General features: G+C 38.6%; 1 protein-coding gene across 1 annotated transcript in view; it reads left to right on the forward strand.

Moving 5' to 3' along the window:
- diaph2 (diaphanous-related formin 2) overlaps positions 1–16,766 on the forward strand; it is a 393,291-nt gene that overhangs the window by 91,096 nt on the left and 285,429 nt on the right. The window contains exon 6 of the mRNA XM_059515857.1: positions 10,130–10,269. Coding sequence (XP_059371840.1) covers positions 10,130–10,269 — 140 coding nt within the window. The remainder of the gene's footprint in view (positions 1–10,129; positions 10,270–16,766) is intronic.

The following is a 16,766-nucleotide window of genomic DNA, read 5'->3' on the forward strand; positions in this document are numbered from 1 at the left end:
GCTCTGAGCAAACAGCCGAACAATTGCCTCTGCAGGTGCAGTTGTATGGCAGGAATCTGACAGGTTAGTGTGTTGTGTGTCCTTGTCAGGATCAAACGGCGGATGAGACAATGATCATGTGTTGTTAAAGTCCTTCTAAAGTGAGCTGTCAAGGGTTTTTCTTTTTGTAGCCTATGTAAAATATAAAATAAAGGTGTTTTGTGCTGATGTGCACTTGAAAGCTTTGCTTTTGACAGCTGTGGAGTCTTCAGCAATGGACTTGGTATTTGGACATTTCAGCTTTTATCTATAAAAGAGAGAGAGAGAGAGAGAGAGAGAGAGAGAAAGACATCTATGTCCTTTTGGCCTCTGTTCTGTTGCTTTGAAAAGCATTTATTTGACCGGTAGGCCAAGAATCAATAAGTCGTGAGAATGTTAAATCAGTTTATTGAGGACAACAGTACAGAGGTTAATGCATACTCTGATCTCTGAAACATTATAATCTTTTGTCAATTATTTTCCTGCATAATTTGCTTCCTGTTATTTGAGAAAGCACAAGGTCATTCTATAAAATCTTATAGCATACAATTTGACTAAATTGCTAAGTTCATGACATTCCAGTCATTAATAACTCTTTGTTTTTTTTCTGACCAGACCTTTGCTGACCCTTGGGTCAACTGTCCTTGTTTTTAACCTACTGGTCTTCTGCATCTTGCCCATCTTGGTCCCTGAAGCCTTGGTGACATGTTTAACTGAACGTATAGGGTCTTATAATTTGTGTTTGCATTGGAATGATGGGAGAAAAGCTTTGAATGCTGTAATCTCATCATGCTGTGCCACATGCCGTTCTATGAAGCCATTCAGGGATCTTTCTTTAATCAACACATAGCCATTACTTTGTTTGCCATGCTCAAATAACTTGGCTTTATGCCCGTGACCTGTCTTTTCCCTGTTGAATGGAGAATTGTGTTTCAGATAGTTTTGTAAATGCTGTGTTTTGCATTGTTTTTATCTAGGTCTCACTCACCTTCCTGTGCTGTACAGTGTGCTTTTAACAGAGTGAGCATCAGCGCTTTAATTTGCAGGTGGAGGATGTGAAGTGATTTGCTGTTGGGTGGTTTCCATTTTAAAGTTTCACGACACACTTGTGGTGTTGAGTCAGCTAAGTGGCTGTGACCGAGTGAAACACTGCATGACTGGAGCTCAAAAGCAGATGCATTTAAAGGAGTGTTCCATGTTCAACAGCAATGTGCATTATCTGTCATGTTATCTTATTTTTTAGTTTAAAAGAGTAAACAAAATTCACATTTACTGTAATGTACTTACAATGAAAGTCTGTGTGTAGTGCTGCTAGCGACTTTATTTATGGTGTTTAGATCTTGTTGCTGGTCTTTTGAAATAGTGTGTATTTTAACCTTTTATTCAAGTGCAATACCTTGTCCCATAGACGTTCAATGTAAAGCATATTGCAACAAATGACTGATCTCACACATATGAACATGAGTTTAGCACTATATTTAGCAATTTAAAGACCCTTTTAACCTTTTAGCTTTTTTTCCATAAAAGGTACAGACTGACAAACCTGGCAACTTTTTTGGATAATCCTTAGCTATTGTTCAGTTAGAAAATTTTTGACAGCACAGGGTTTATTTTTTTCTCGGCAAAGTATCGCCTCTCACTTAACACAGTCATGTGGTAACTAGGCTAATTGAAATGTTTATTAATTACATACTGTATATATGTTATTACATGTCTGTTTATATTCATATCAGTGTTTACCACAGCCTTACACTCTATTTGTGGCGGCACTCCCCTGCCCCAATATACAATATATGTATATGCAAATTCGTTTTCTGCCAGAAGGAGGCGCTTTAAGAGCGGTAGAGATAGAGGTTTCTCCGGTAACGGCTGTAAAACAGCGCTGAGCTCACAAATGCTGGTTTATCAGGCATTACGTGCAAGATGAAATGAAAATTACATTGAAATATTTCTGAATACAGGCGTTTACCTTCTGAAATACAGTGATATAAAAAAAAAAAAAAACTCCCACCGGTTTTTGATTTTGAAACGTGTAGTGCTCATGTTTATTCAGTAAGTCAAAGCCTTTTGGAAAATCTATTTGTGGTGGTCAGTTTTGATATTGTGGTGGCCCGCCACAAATAAATCAATGTGTGGGAAACCCTGCGTATAATTTATATTATAAATAAATGTAATATAGAAACAACATTTTTTTTTCTGAAATGTATACATGGATGTGTGTATTTATTTATATACATAATAAATATACATAGTACACACATAGTATGCAAGCAAAAACTTCTATTTTGGATGAGATTAATTGTGATTAATCATTATATTAATCAGCAATTTAAGAAGTTACTCCTAATGTCAGCTCGTTAGGTGTATAAAAGACACCTGTAAACACAATCTGTATCTTCCATTCCAACCTCTCCCACCACCATGGGCAAGACCAAAGAGTTTTCAAAGGTTCTCAGAGACAAGATTGGAGATCTGCACAAGGGCTACAAGACCAACAGCAAGAAGCTTTGTGAGGAGACAACTGTTGGTGCGATTATTCAGAAATATACTGTACTTTGTCTTCAAGGTTTAAAATCTACATCGTGTAGACTTCACAGTTTGTAATGAGGCAAAGGACTCGCCGATGATGCGCCGGTGTAGTAATTATTCATGAAACTGCGTGTTCTCATCCTGTAGAAGAGTTTTTGCTTAATTATTAACAACAGTATGTGTGACAGACACTTCAGACTGTGTGACTGTGTACATTAACTGAATGAAACGTTCATGGATTGAAGAAAAGTGTTTTTGCTTTGTAGAGTTCGCCACAAACACAATTCATTTCCTTTTTACAGCTCCTCGATGGAACCAATCAAAAGGCTTATGTAAATGCCGCAAAATAAGTTTAACAGTAATCAGAAGTGCCACAGCACATTATATATTTTCATTGCAGAGTGAAAATATATTTTTAACTCAACAGGTACGAAATGAAATTGTCTGAAACTAAAGTTGTCTTTCTCCCCTCTTCTCCCTCTACTTTGCAGTGCACCATGCCCACTTTTTGTATAATTTTTCAAAACTGGTGAGAACTAACCGCTGAAACGGGGTTTCATGACCCTTTAAAATGACTCTTATTAACCCCCTTTTTATATGAATAAAAAGCAGTCTGACCAGCACAGTCTGATTCATGAAGAAATAACTCATATAAACTGGTTCTTTTTAGTGAATTATAAATATAATACAGTGTGACCCACATTGTTTGATTCATGATTAAATTTAACAAATTATTTTTATGTATAGTTAAAAAAATAAATAAAAATAATGTAATATCTGTGATGGAATGATGCAAGTTTTCTGACATACTGAGTGGTTGTTCATATGACACATATAGTTATTGTAGTTAAAAATAAACTTTTTTTATTATGTTATATTTTGTACACATTCGTCTTGTAGGTGAGTCAAAACGTGCTGCTCAAACAATGCATGTTGCAGATGCTGCGGGAGTGCTTTATCTGTTTTGAACACAGAACGTTCCTGTAAATATCTCAACATCTGCCCATGCTTCATGAGGTGATAAATAAGTAGTTGGCTATTCCATAAGCAGAGTGGCTCTTCTCCTTTATGACATAACGTAGACAACGTTCCCTGTGGGACAACACTCCTGTGTGTTCTTAAGGAGAGAGAAAGTGCCACACTGCATGTCTTGATGGGAAATAACTCCCTGGACACATCAAAAGACTTATTATTGAGTAGCAGGGGATGTCCTCAGGTTCTTTCTATGGGTGCTATTGTCCATGCATCTCAACTGATGCTGCATTCAGCTGACCTTTTAGAGCAGAGAGACTCTGGAAACTTCAGAGAGCGGGATGCTTTTTTGTTTATGTGTGTGTGTTTTCCTTGTGAACTTCTGTTTTGTAGGTTTGCTTGTTTTCCTGTGGAGAAGGTGCTCCCCCTATGTAAATCTGTCAATCATGCACTAATGAGCACTAAATTGTGGAATAAAACATTCGCAACCACTTGGCATTGATATGGCTTCATGTGCACTAATTGCAACGATTATATCTGTATTATTTTTCAAAAAGATCAGTGGGGCACTCCAGTAATTTTCATTAATCATGTACAAAGAAGAGGTAATTAAAAACCCCATTATCACCAATCATTTTGGGTGTTTATGGAGGGATCCGAATATTAATATAATTTAGTTCACACAAGACATATTAAATGCACAAAAGATTATTTCAAGGTCCCGCTGTTTCATAGTGTGCATATTGGCTCTCTCCGTGGAGATTCGCTATAGTAGTTTTTTTCTGTTTGACTTTTTAAGTCACATCCTGTTATTGTGTTTGCACCTTACGGTCATGCTCATGGGTGCACGCTGATGATAACCGCTTCTCTTACTTTGATGGTCCCTTACTGCTGTCACTGAGAAGTTCGACAAGGTCACGCAAAGTGTGGAAGAGATAGGGTATCGGCAGCAGGTTATCTGTTTACTCCCTATTAAAGTGACACTCAGTTACAAACCGTAATTTAACAGAATTATTCCGCTGCGGTGACCTCACGCAGAGATAAATTACATCCACAATGTGTGACGCACTGCTATCGCGCCCCTCCATCAGCTCATAATCATGCTCTCTCTGCACATATCTGACTGCACACAGACGCGCATCTGCCGATCAAGATCCAGATCTGGACACAGATTACTGTGGAGCATCCTGCACGCACAGAGCTGGATAATGACATCATTCAGGAAGTCATTGTAGAAAATGACTGTTTCCATAGAAATAGGAAAGAGTGGTAGATTAGCAGTGTTCTTTTTTTTAAAATAAATGCTTTTGAACGTTCTATTAATCAAAAAATCCTGAAAAAAGTGTCAATAGTGTTTCCACAAAAATATGAAAAAAAAACAAACAAAAAAATCCAGCTGTTTTCAACATTGATAATATTGAGCACCAAATCAATATATTAAAATAATAAAAGAATCATGTGACATTGAGGAATCAACTTTGACATCACAGAAATAAATAAATAAATAAATTAAACTTTATTTTAAATTGTATTAATATTTCACAATGAGGTTGTTTGATGTTTCTATTACCATTTAAAATTTAAATTACAGCCTTGATGAGACTTCATCGATGATGATTAGAGGTTTAGGATTTTTTTTTTAAATATATATATACTTTTCTTAAAATGGCAGATTTAATTTTTGTATCTTAGTTACTAGTTTTTAGAATAAATAGGTTTAAACAAACATTTTTCAAACGAACCTTACATTTTCATTTCAGGGAAAAAAATAAATAAAGATTCCTAGGGTCTGAATTTGGCTTACTGGAGGATTTGACTTTTAAAACCAGTTAGCGCCCCCTTGAGGAAGACCCCTTTGTGTCCCCATCATAGTAAACAGTTGTTTGTTGCAGCATGTGACGCCCGATGACTGGTCCTCATGCAGCCTGTTAGTTTGCTGCTGTCTCATTATCAATGGGTGTAGAATGGTGAGGGGCAGAGAAACACAACGGGCCCGTCCCCTCCTTTTGCGATATTTGCACTCTCTCAAATCAGATCTTGCCAAGGCTGTATCACAGTCAGGAAAAAAAAGACACTTCTAGCCAGCCAGTGCCTCTGAACCAAAGTGAAATTGACAGGCTCACTGGAGTGATTGTTCCCTGCACTATTGTTTCTGGCAGGAAATGCTGTTATTGACAAATAAGGATTCGATAAGACCGGAGATGAACACTTTGGGCTTGGTCAAAAGACTATTGGTCTTTTCACTGAGCTCTGATTCTCTCTCCTTTCTCTCCTTTCTCTCCCTTCTCTCCCTTCCTTTCATAGTCTATCTCTTTTTCTCCTCTTTATCTCTCCAGTGCTTGATCAATCTGCTGGTTGGTCTCTCCTCCTTATCTCTGTCTGTCTTTTTCTCTCTTTCTATGTACTGTGTGCGCGCACACCGACCATTCCCCCATGTTCTCTTTAGCCAACAGCAGAAACCCAATTACAGCGAACCAGTGGATGTGGCTGTCTGCATGATTAGTGTGGTCTGGTGTAATGTTGATATCATCCCTATGGATTGAGCTGGCCAGGGTCATTAGGCAGCATATTATGGCCTGTCTTTGGTTTCCAGTGGTAAAGGTCAATGGATAGTGAAACCAGAAACTCTTCTTTCTAGAGTGGGTTAGATTGAGGGTTCTGCCTGTTTTTGGCAAGGAAAGAAATGCAGAGAGCACTTTTGCCCGTGCTTTTCATTATTTAATTTTTGTAGCAAACTTGATCTGTTTGTAATTCTCAGAATCCAAGGGATTTTGTATTTCAGGGTATTGACACTAAATTTTAGAGTGGTGTTGTTGATGCTATATGGGGCGTTGTGCTCAGGCAGGGTCTTTGTCATGTGGTAGCTAAGGTGTTCTGCCTAAAAATAGGGTAAAAATAGTCTGTGTTGGTTATTTAATTGTGTATTACTTCTATTTTTACTTTTTTAGATATTATATAGATATATTACATTAGTGTTTTATTGCATATGCATTTAACAATAATGTATTATTACATAATTATTTTGTTTAATATTGTCATTGCCAAATTGTAATGTTACACTCTCTCAATGAAAGCCTGTTTGTATATGTGGATATGTTTTTCTAATTTAGATTACCTTTGACATCATATCATTCACACTTAAAGGTCTTTTTTTTTATTCTACTAAATTTATAACACTGTTGAATTGAATCTTTGGCAAATCTCAAAATTAATATTTCTTCATGCTGTGCTTTGTGTTGATGTCTAAATGTACTTGTAGCGTTCAAAACGATTGATTTAAGTTTTTATCGTTTACATTTATTTAGACAAAATAGTATTAATAACATATAATACTAATAATATATTAATTAACTTAATTGGTTATCAGCGATAAGTTTTAAAGAGTTTTAAAAAATATTAAAGAAAACAGCAACAACAACTGAATATTGGTGCATCTGGATTGAGTAGTGTGCCATACTTTGTATTAGGGATTTGCACAAACCCTTAACAATAAGAATGAGAAGTACATGTTATGCAGAAAAAAAAGTTACATGTACCTTTTGCTTTTCCAACCCAATGATATTCTGAATAATAGAAAGATGCAGCCATGATGTGGTTCCTCTCATATTGAGACAGAGAGCAGTTCTGCCTGTGGTTCAGCGAATCTGAGATCGCTGTCTGCAGCAGGTCTGCAAAGAGCCAGGGGCAACTACAGTTACTAGAGACAGTAATGAGGGAAGTAATAACCTCTCTTGCACACACACCCCATTACTTCTATAAGGCAGGTATAAGCACACCAGTCATTTCTGGTCCCTCAGATTCCCTCATCTGAACTATAGAGGCAGATGAACTGAGTGATCTTTAGTTGGATCCAGATCAAGACAAATTCAAGTATGAGGACCTGCCTGAGAAGAAAGAGCTGAATCGCTTCATCCTGAGTGCCTCAGATGTGTTTGGAAAAAAAAAACAAAAAAAAGAGTTGTTCTTATCCTCTGATATATATATATATATATATATATATATTTAGAGAGAGAGAGAGAGAGAGAGAGAGTGAAAATGGACTAAGTGAGTTCGCATCAATTTAAAGAGTAGTTAGATCTCACTTTTTTTTTATAAGGAGGCATGCAAGAACTTTGCAGAGCACTGCTTCTTTTTGAACATCTTATTCACACAAATGATGGTACCAGAATACACAAGGTCAGTGCAGATTCACAGCTGCCAGTCGACATCAAGGCCGCTTTTATTGCAACAACAACCTGTCATGTCGTTCTAAACCACCGCCTACGTTTAACCAACTGCTTAAAGCCTAACGCTAACACCTGCTGATCGCACCAGAGTAAATCACTGCACTGTCAGCCATGTTTACACGTTCTGCAGACTCAACACGTACAGTGTCTCCCCATTGCAACCCCCTACTTGCCTATAGTTATGGCTCATCTATTTTCCTGTTGCTATATAAACCAGTGCTGCCGCCCGTGTCGGAGTTTCTTTGCTGCGCCTCGACAGAGCAGAAATGGGACTCCGTCACAAAGATGCCCTGTTTATTCCTCCAAGACTGCCTATTAGTGCAGCTTGCCTGCTGGGGAAGCCACATCCTGGGACGACGACATTAAAGCGCATTCGTACCAAGGAATAAGCCGCTAATACTCGCTCCATACTACCCCACATACTTTTCTGTCTGCATTAATTCATCCCTCCGTCTACACGGGTGACTTTGACAGCCCACCCTGTGCTCCGCCGCCCTCTTCTTTTTCCTCTGCCTCGTTTGGCAGGTTGTTGTTTTCAGAACATACAGATGGAAAACAGCTTCAAAAGAAAAAGAAACACATGGATGACTTGGATAACAGAGAACACAACTGTGAAAAATATAAAAATATATATAAAAATAAAAGAAACCTTAGTAAAATGACAAGAATAAGAAAAATGTGGTATATAAAAAGTGGAACGCATGGCACACTTTCGATTTTTTTGCCCAAGGGGTGCAGTGCAGGTAACTGATTGACAATCTTCACTCTGTCTGTCTGTCTAACGCAGGAGAGTGAAGAAAGTAGTCACAAAAACCCACGAGCTTGGCTGCTTGCACAGAAATTGATTTTTGTATGAGCGAGCGTTGTGAATAAATCCACCTAGGCCTGGTTATATAGGTAGAAGGGGATGGTAAGTTATCCCACCTGTAACTAAATTGATTTGTTCTTAGTATTTTATCAGTTTCCTGTTCATAATGATGTTTTATTTATTCGCCGGTGCTTGGTTAAAGGCCTTCATCTGTGCAAAGCATACAGTTGAACCACAAAGTAAAGGAATAAGACTTAGAAAATGAATAAGAAAAAATTTAGCATATGTATGTGCAAAGATACCTCTCATAAGTGTTGGATTATGAGTAGAGCATGTGCATACAACTGTATATTCTTAGAATTTCTTTTATTCTTAATTTTACTTTTTTAATTTTGTTTTTATATTGATTCGTTTCTTGTTTTTGTTTGTTTTTAATGTTACCAAGTTAATCCTACTACTTAATACATATTGATTTAGGTCATTCTAATGTGAATATTAACTAAAGAGGTCACAGGACCATAGGCAATACTTTGTAGAAACTTTAGGAACCACTGTGTACTTACAATAATTATGTAACTTGTAATAACTTTCAAATTATTATTTTCTCTTTTCAGTTTACTGTGCAAAACATTTTGATTGGATTCTGATTTAAAGTCTCTGTAATCACTTAAACAGTTTTTAATAAGGTTTTAATAATAAAAAATGGCCTGCATTGTCAGAATTAATTTGAACCTATAAGCAAATTATATCCATTGGTCAATTTTTACCATATTATGAGCATAATTCACAAGATCATGCAATTCATTCCAGTTTATTCATATGAGATGTTCTGTAAAGCTTGTCTGAGTTGACAGCAGTAACAAAGTTTATATAACATGTTTGTCATTCTTCATAAAATGTGTGCATGAATACATGTGAAGCATATTTAGCTTCCCCAATATGACCGACAGCTGTGTTCTTGTGCTGCTGTGTGAACATAGCCATTGAGTGCCCAACAACAGTGTTCTCTCCATATGAGCATAAAAATATAATATTTTAATAAGCACTTTATGCTGCTGTTTTTATATTGTGTGTGGGAGCATTTCCCATTACTTTGTGTGTGTATTTGTACTGTGGAATTAGCATGAGGCAGCTCCTGCTGACTAGTCTAGCTGGTAGCTCTGTGTCAGTCAGTGCTGTGGGTGGGCAGTCTTCTGATTTAGGGAGGAAGTGAGTCTGCAGTTATGGAGTGTTAGTAATCATTCTCACCTGCTGGAGACTGGGATACAGCTGGGAGCACAGGGGTGCTGCCTCATTTGCAAATCAGGTGTTGGTAACTACTTCCCCCTCCTACTATTTTCTGCCTGTCGTCAAATGATGAGGATTCCAATGCTTTTACTCATTTATTGTCAAAATAAAGCTGAAAAACAGAGTCAGAGATTGCAAGTAGCAGCAGAGAGAGCTTTCTTAGGAAGCTTATGAACTCCAGCGATGATCAAGTCTAATACAGATGTCGTAATTAACGTGTGACAGGCCTAACAGGGTGTAAAGCGCAGCGGTGCAGTGGCTGATCCCTTAATGTGTCTCGTTCCCGCAGGGTGGACTGAGGAACAGCAAGCACGAGTGTACACTCTCGTCACAGGAGTATGTGCACGAGCTGCGCTCAGGGATCTCCGAAGACAGACTGCTCAACTGCCTGGAGTCCCTGCGCGTGTCCTTGACCAGCAACCCCGTCAGGTCAGTCAGTCTTTCCTAACACACTCTGTCTACAGAACTAACCATTCCATTCTCTCCACATTCTGATGAGAAACCTGACATATCACCACTCATTTCAGCAACCTCCTACCACCTACTCACTGTGAAATGAAAAGTCAAATCTCATTTTTCTGTCTGCATGTGGCAATCTTGGCGGATTTCTTTCAAGTTGCTAATTGGAAATCTGTCAATGAGTCTCTTAACCTCCGGTTTCGTATGGATCCCCATTTCTGATGAAATGAGTGTAGCCCATAGCACGGGCCGGCTAAATGAGTGCATCCACCAGTCACTTTAACCCGGCCCTGTCATCTCCCCCTCTCTATCTATTAAGCTCTAATAGATAGGAAATCCTTTTTTTTAACACTTCAGACAGCCAGCCATTCTCTGAAACGTTAATAAGGACACCAACCACCACTACCAAGACCAGACGCCTTTGCTTTCAAGTATCTCCTTTAAAGTGTGTATCCTGTCGTTTCTCGACTGATTTCTTAATCTGCTCTGATCATGCTTAATGTAGTACTTAAAATAATTTGGAATTTTCTGTTCCCCTCCCAAATATTATTTTTTAATTAATTAATTAATTAATCCATTCATTAATTCATTCATAATAAGACTCCCCCAGTTCCCCCAGCCTTTTCTCACAGAAAATCGTCTCACCTTCCCTCTCATGGACGGGATTTTCAAATTTAATTTGGTCCTAGTAGCTCAGAGGAACAGTATGTGACAGCAGACTCTCTCAATTATTTACCAGAGCACTGTCTGAGAGATGGCTCTTAATGTGAATCAATGAGTGCAGCGTATAAAGTGGTCATCACACAATTGGCAGGCAGACGATCTCTTTAGGTCCACTGTAGCGCAGTGGGAGAAAGGACCCAAGTGGAACTGCCATTTGATCCGATGGCATTATGCATCTTGCTATCAACAGATGTGTTTTGCACTGGAAAGCAATTAATAGACGGCCCTGCCCTTCTCCCCAGATGGCGGTACATTGCAGAGAGTAAAAGGAACACAAACACCGGAATGGCTTTGCTATTGTTTTCCTGTCACAGAACACATAATCTAGAATGTGAGTTGTAGAACACTGCGCCTCAAGGTAATCTCTTGTTATTGGCCTAATTAAATGAAGGGATGGCATCTCGTTCTGTTGTCTTTATCAGATCATCACAGTGTGGCGTCAGGGCCCCGCGCATCCAATTATTTACTCCACCATTAGCCATTAATCATGGGAAATGGATACAGAGCATTGTTCTTTGAGAAGCCCGCACTTCATACCCACATTAGGAGAGGTTGTTTATAAAGATCAGACTTGCTGGATGAAGATGAGTGGCGTCAGCACTTCCTCTCGGTAAAAGGGCAGTTTGTGCTGAGGGGCCGGCGAGGCCAGGACCACCCTCCAGGCGTTTGCAAATGGCTGAACTTGTGAGTTCGCAGTTAGAGAGGGGTACCAAGTGGTGTCTCGCTCACCCACTGAAGGTCAGGTCTTGCTTGGAGAGAAGCACCCTGGGGTGATGTGATACTTGGTCGACGTGATGATATCATTTAACTTTTACCTCAGTTTATGCAATTTGTTTATTTTTTGTCTTTTAAGCATGCTTTTATGCGTTACAGTTAATGAGTGGAGCTAATTATTACGGATCACAAAACACAATATCTGCCTATGTTCTGAATACTGTATGTTAATGTAACCTTTACAGTGTTCTGGGTTTATGTAGTTGAGACATTCGCCCCAAAGACAAGAACTTAATGCAGTGCTGTTTGTATAAGTGGACAGTTTCATGTGCAGTTTCAGGTTTATTCTATTTGCAACGACTCAATTTGAGATTGAGGTGTTACTTATTGTAAAAGTAGTTTCTTTAGATTAAAAAAATCAAAGATTAACGAGACTTGTTCCATCCCACACAGATGAGATGAAGTTAGGTGTTTGCTTAAAGTTTAATTCCTATGAGACCCATCTAATTTCTCCTCTCTCTTTTTTTTAAACAAGACTGCGTCCAAGTTTGAAATGTTTGGACATAAAGCCACAGTTTGTGCTGAATGAGAAATTAATTTGTAATGAAATGACCCCAAGTTCCTTCACTTTGCCAAGGTGCAATTACTCATGAGTCTGTTCTAGGGCTGCAACTAACGATTATTTTGATAATCGATTAATCTGTCGATTATTTTTTCGATTAATCGGTTTATGTACTTATATTTTAGTTTTTTCCATTTTTTCCCCAAATAAATTATTAATAAATGGTCTTTATCCTTCAGCATAGATTTTTAAGAGATTTTAACCATTTTGCACTGTTATATCCTAATCAAAAATATACCTGGAGTTGTTTTATTGTGTTAGTAATCCTTTGTCGAACTCTTCTGCAATCAGGACACTGACCCATACTCTAGCAAATTTCACAAGGAGATTTCAAATAATGTTTTCACCATGGTAGTCCTTAGAGCTCCTAAAGTAGTTTAACATCCCGAACGAAGCTTATTAAGGAATCTTTCAGAACATATTTTCACTAAGAATAAGGATAAAACAGAATAAAATTGCAGTGCATTGTATTTTATTATTTACTGGGAAACAGCTTTATAGCTTTTGCTGTGAAATTGTAAACAATCCTTCGAATAAAGTGCCAGTGGCATGAAACCTGAATGGAACTCACAATTTAAAGTAAAATCCATCAGAAGGTTGTCCAGAAAAAAAAAATTGGACAGTCACACACAAAAAACCTGCTGTGTGAAAAAGAGCAGTGAATACTTAGAAAAAAAGTGCATTTCAAATATCTTTAAACATTTACCTCTCTCATTCAGTCATAATTAGGCTGCACGACTGAATTTTGAACTGGTAAACTACAAACTGATCACAGAACATGTTTGTAAAGCTTTTAATGTTAACTGTTAAAAAGCAATGTTATCAGCTTTTACGACTAAACATTTGCAAACAACATTGTACTGGAGAATCTGCACAAATAAAAGTCTTAGGGGTCGTTCACATATCGTGCCTAAAAACGCGTGGAAAACGCTAGGCGCGCCGCTTTCTCCTCCTTTCCTCCTTTCCCTGAGGCGTCTGCCTTTGATAAGCAACAATGACGTGCTCTCTCCTTGAAGACGCGGAAATTTCAGCAAAGGATAAATGGATTTGCAGCTCAAAAAATCGCTTGCAGTAGCTCTGCTACTAAATTTATTTCAAAACGGAAATCCATATACAACTATGATCAGCTGTTCCTTTCATCTTGACTGAGCTTTTAACGTTGTTACGGGAAAGGATGAAGCTGATTGGTTAGTTCTTGTCACATGACCCGCGATGCGCTTGCAGCATTCAGAAAAGTTGAGATGTTTTTAACTCGATGCGGTGCGGTGTTGGAAATAACGAACTTGAGCGCGCAAAAGACGCGATATGTGAACGTCCCCTTAAACAGTTCAGTAGTGCAGAGTTTACAGGTTACTCTTCTTTTTTGAAGGCTCAAAGTAAAGTACTCCCAGTCTCCCACATCCCGCTAAATGCTGCAGAGACGCTGTTCGGGAAGCACGTGACATAAAACGAGGCCAGCTATTGGCTATTCGCTACTTCTCCTGCTGTACTGGCTGAGTAAAACCTCCGGTGGCTCATTACTGCCACACTTTGGTCACCGCAGATTTGAAATATGCACGAAATGAGCCGCTTACGGCAAATAAAAGTTATTTAGCAACGAATCGATGACTAAATTAGTTGACAACTATTTTAATAATCGATTTTTATCGATTAAATCGATTCGTTGTTTCAGCTCTAGTCTGTTCATACCTTATCTCTGTCCTCTGCAAGAAGCATGAAGACAGCACACCTTGTTTGTTATCTTTATTTCATAAATGCACAAAGTTTTGTTGTTATTATGTCTGTATACAAAAAAAGTTCAAGTGTATTTTAAGTTCTTTTCGGGGTTATCAGGAGAAATTGCCTCATAACTGGTATACGCATTAATCGACCCCAAAGGGTTAAACATAAAATACTAGCCACCATGACAATCTAATGGCATAAGCCCTAGAAATCTAAATGACTGTAAAATGTTTTTTTTATTAAATACAGCTGAAATAATACACAAGTTTTAACAAAATTAAGTGCTTACTAGCTTTCTAAAGTAATTTAATGTAAGCTTCACATTTCTGATTTTGAATCCTCCAAAAAAATGGGCCAGAATGATAATGATGATTAATTATAACAGATATGCTGTCAACTGAGTTTAGCTTGTATGGAATATCCTTTTAAGATAATACTTAATTGTATACATTTTAATAATCAAATATGCTTTGTACATTGATCAAGTACAATATAGATATGTAAGTAAGAAGAAATGAGGTCTTGTCACTGTCTGGTTATCTTCTCTCATTGGTTGGCCTGGATTTATGTAATCGTTTAATTGTCTGGGCTGAGCACCTGTTTGGCTGTCCAGGTGGCTGCTGGGTTGGAGGAGACTCTCATTTCCCAGTGGTCCCTCACAGGTGTGGAGCGCACCGACTCACATATCTATACACAGATGTCTGTGCTTGGGGCAGATACAGCGTCTTCCTTAAACATTTCACTTTTTCTTCTTTTTTCCCACCTTCCTCTCATTTTTGTTTAAATACATTTTTCTTTTCTACCAATCATCTGCTGCTCATTTTGGTAGACTAAAATCACTTCTTCATCTTCTGGCTTTTTCTCACTATGGATCCATCATTCTCTCACACTTGTAGTCTTGTTTCATTAAATCTGCATTCTCAGCCTTGCCAAAATGCAGACTAACAGATAATCATTTGGTTTTATTTCTTCATTCATGGAGAGTTAATATGCACTGTAACTAATGGCAGCCATTTCCTCTTGCCTTTCTCAAGCTTTCATACTCTCTGTTTTTATTTCTTTCTGATGCAGCTGCACAAACAGTGCCACAGGCTTGCAATGTAGTGCAAAAACAATATTACAATGCAAGAAGTAATCCAGAACTTTCTTAACACCCACTCATGCATAAAACCCTCCAGCTTTGTCATCCATTCCAACAGCTCCGATGGATCTTGCACTTTCGCACACGGACGAGCAATGAGAGCTCTCCAGTGGCGTATAGGCTGCGCTGATTCTTCATTAATGCACAACCAATAGGAATTCGCGTTTCGTCCACGACATGGCCCCACTACACTCCTCAGAACGTCTAAAGGGCTTGACTTTTTACTTTCTTGTGCTAAGCCCTCGGTATTACGCTCTCCGCTTTTACATTCCACTTTAAATCCCAGCTGTGACTTCCGTATTGAATCTGCAGGCTCAAAGATATGCGCAGGAGAAAATCAGACAAACCTGAACTTGGCTCCAACTTTTCATTATGTCCAAATCTTTATGGTGGAGCTGTTGCATTTTTCCCTAGAGGTTGTTTTTTTTCTTTTAAGTAGTAGTACTTCTTTATTTATTTATTTTCCAGTGTAGAGTTTGAATGTGAACTAGCCGTGTGTTGTACAGTCGTGGCCAAAGGTTTTGAGAATTACATAAATATTAGTTTTCAAAAAGTTTGCTGCTAAACTGCTTTTAGATCTTTGTTTCAGTTGTTTCTGTGATGTACTGAAATATAATTACAAGTGCTTCATACGTTTCAAAGGCTTTTATCGACAATTACATGACATTTATGCAAAGAGTCAGTATTTGCAGTGTTGGCCCTTCTTTTTCAGGACCTCTGCAATTCGACTGGGCATGCTCTCAATCAACTTCTGGGCCAAATCCTGACTGATAGCAACCCATTCTTTCATAATCACTTCTTGAAGTTTGTCAGAATTAGTGGGTTTTTGTTTGTCCACCCGCCTCTTGAGGATTGACCACAAGTTCTCAATGGGATTAAGATCTGGGGAGTTTCCAGGCCATGGACCCAAAATTTCAACATTCTGGTCCCCGAGCCACTTAGTTATCACTTTTGCCTTATGGCACGGTGCTCTATCGTGCTGGAAAATGCATTGTTCTTCACCAAACTGCTGTTGGATTGTTGGAAGAAGTTGCTGTTGGAGGGTGTTTTGGTACCATTCTTTATTCATGGCTGTGTTTTTGGGCAGAATTGTGAGTGAGCCCACTCTCTTGGATGAGAAGCAACCCCACACATGAATGGTGTCAGGATGCTTTACTGTTGGCATGACACAGGACTGATGGTAGCGCTCACCTTTCTTCTCCAGACAAGCCTTTTTCCAGATGCCCCAAACAATCGGAAAGGGGCTTCATCTGATAATATGACTTTGCCCCAGTCCTCTGCTGTCCATTCACTATACTTTCTGCAGAAGATCAATCTGTCCCTGATGTTTTTTTTGAGAGAAGTGGCTTCTTTGCTGCCCTTCTTGACACCAGGCCATCTTCCAAAAGTCTTCACCTCACTGTGCGTGCAGATGCGCTCACACCTGCCTGCTGCCATTCCTGAGCAAGCTCTGCACTGGTGGCACTCCGATCCCGCAGCTGAATCCTCGTTAGGAGACGATCCTGCGCTTGCTGGACTTTCTTGGACGCCCTGAAGCCTTCTTTA

This window comes from Carassius carassius, chromosome 29 (genome assembly GCF_963082965.1).
Source record: "Carassius carassius chromosome 29, fCarCar2.1, whole genome shotgun sequence".
In the NCBI taxonomy this organism is placed as follows: Eukaryota; Metazoa; Chordata; class Actinopteri; order Cypriniformes; family Cyprinidae; genus Carassius; species Carassius carassius.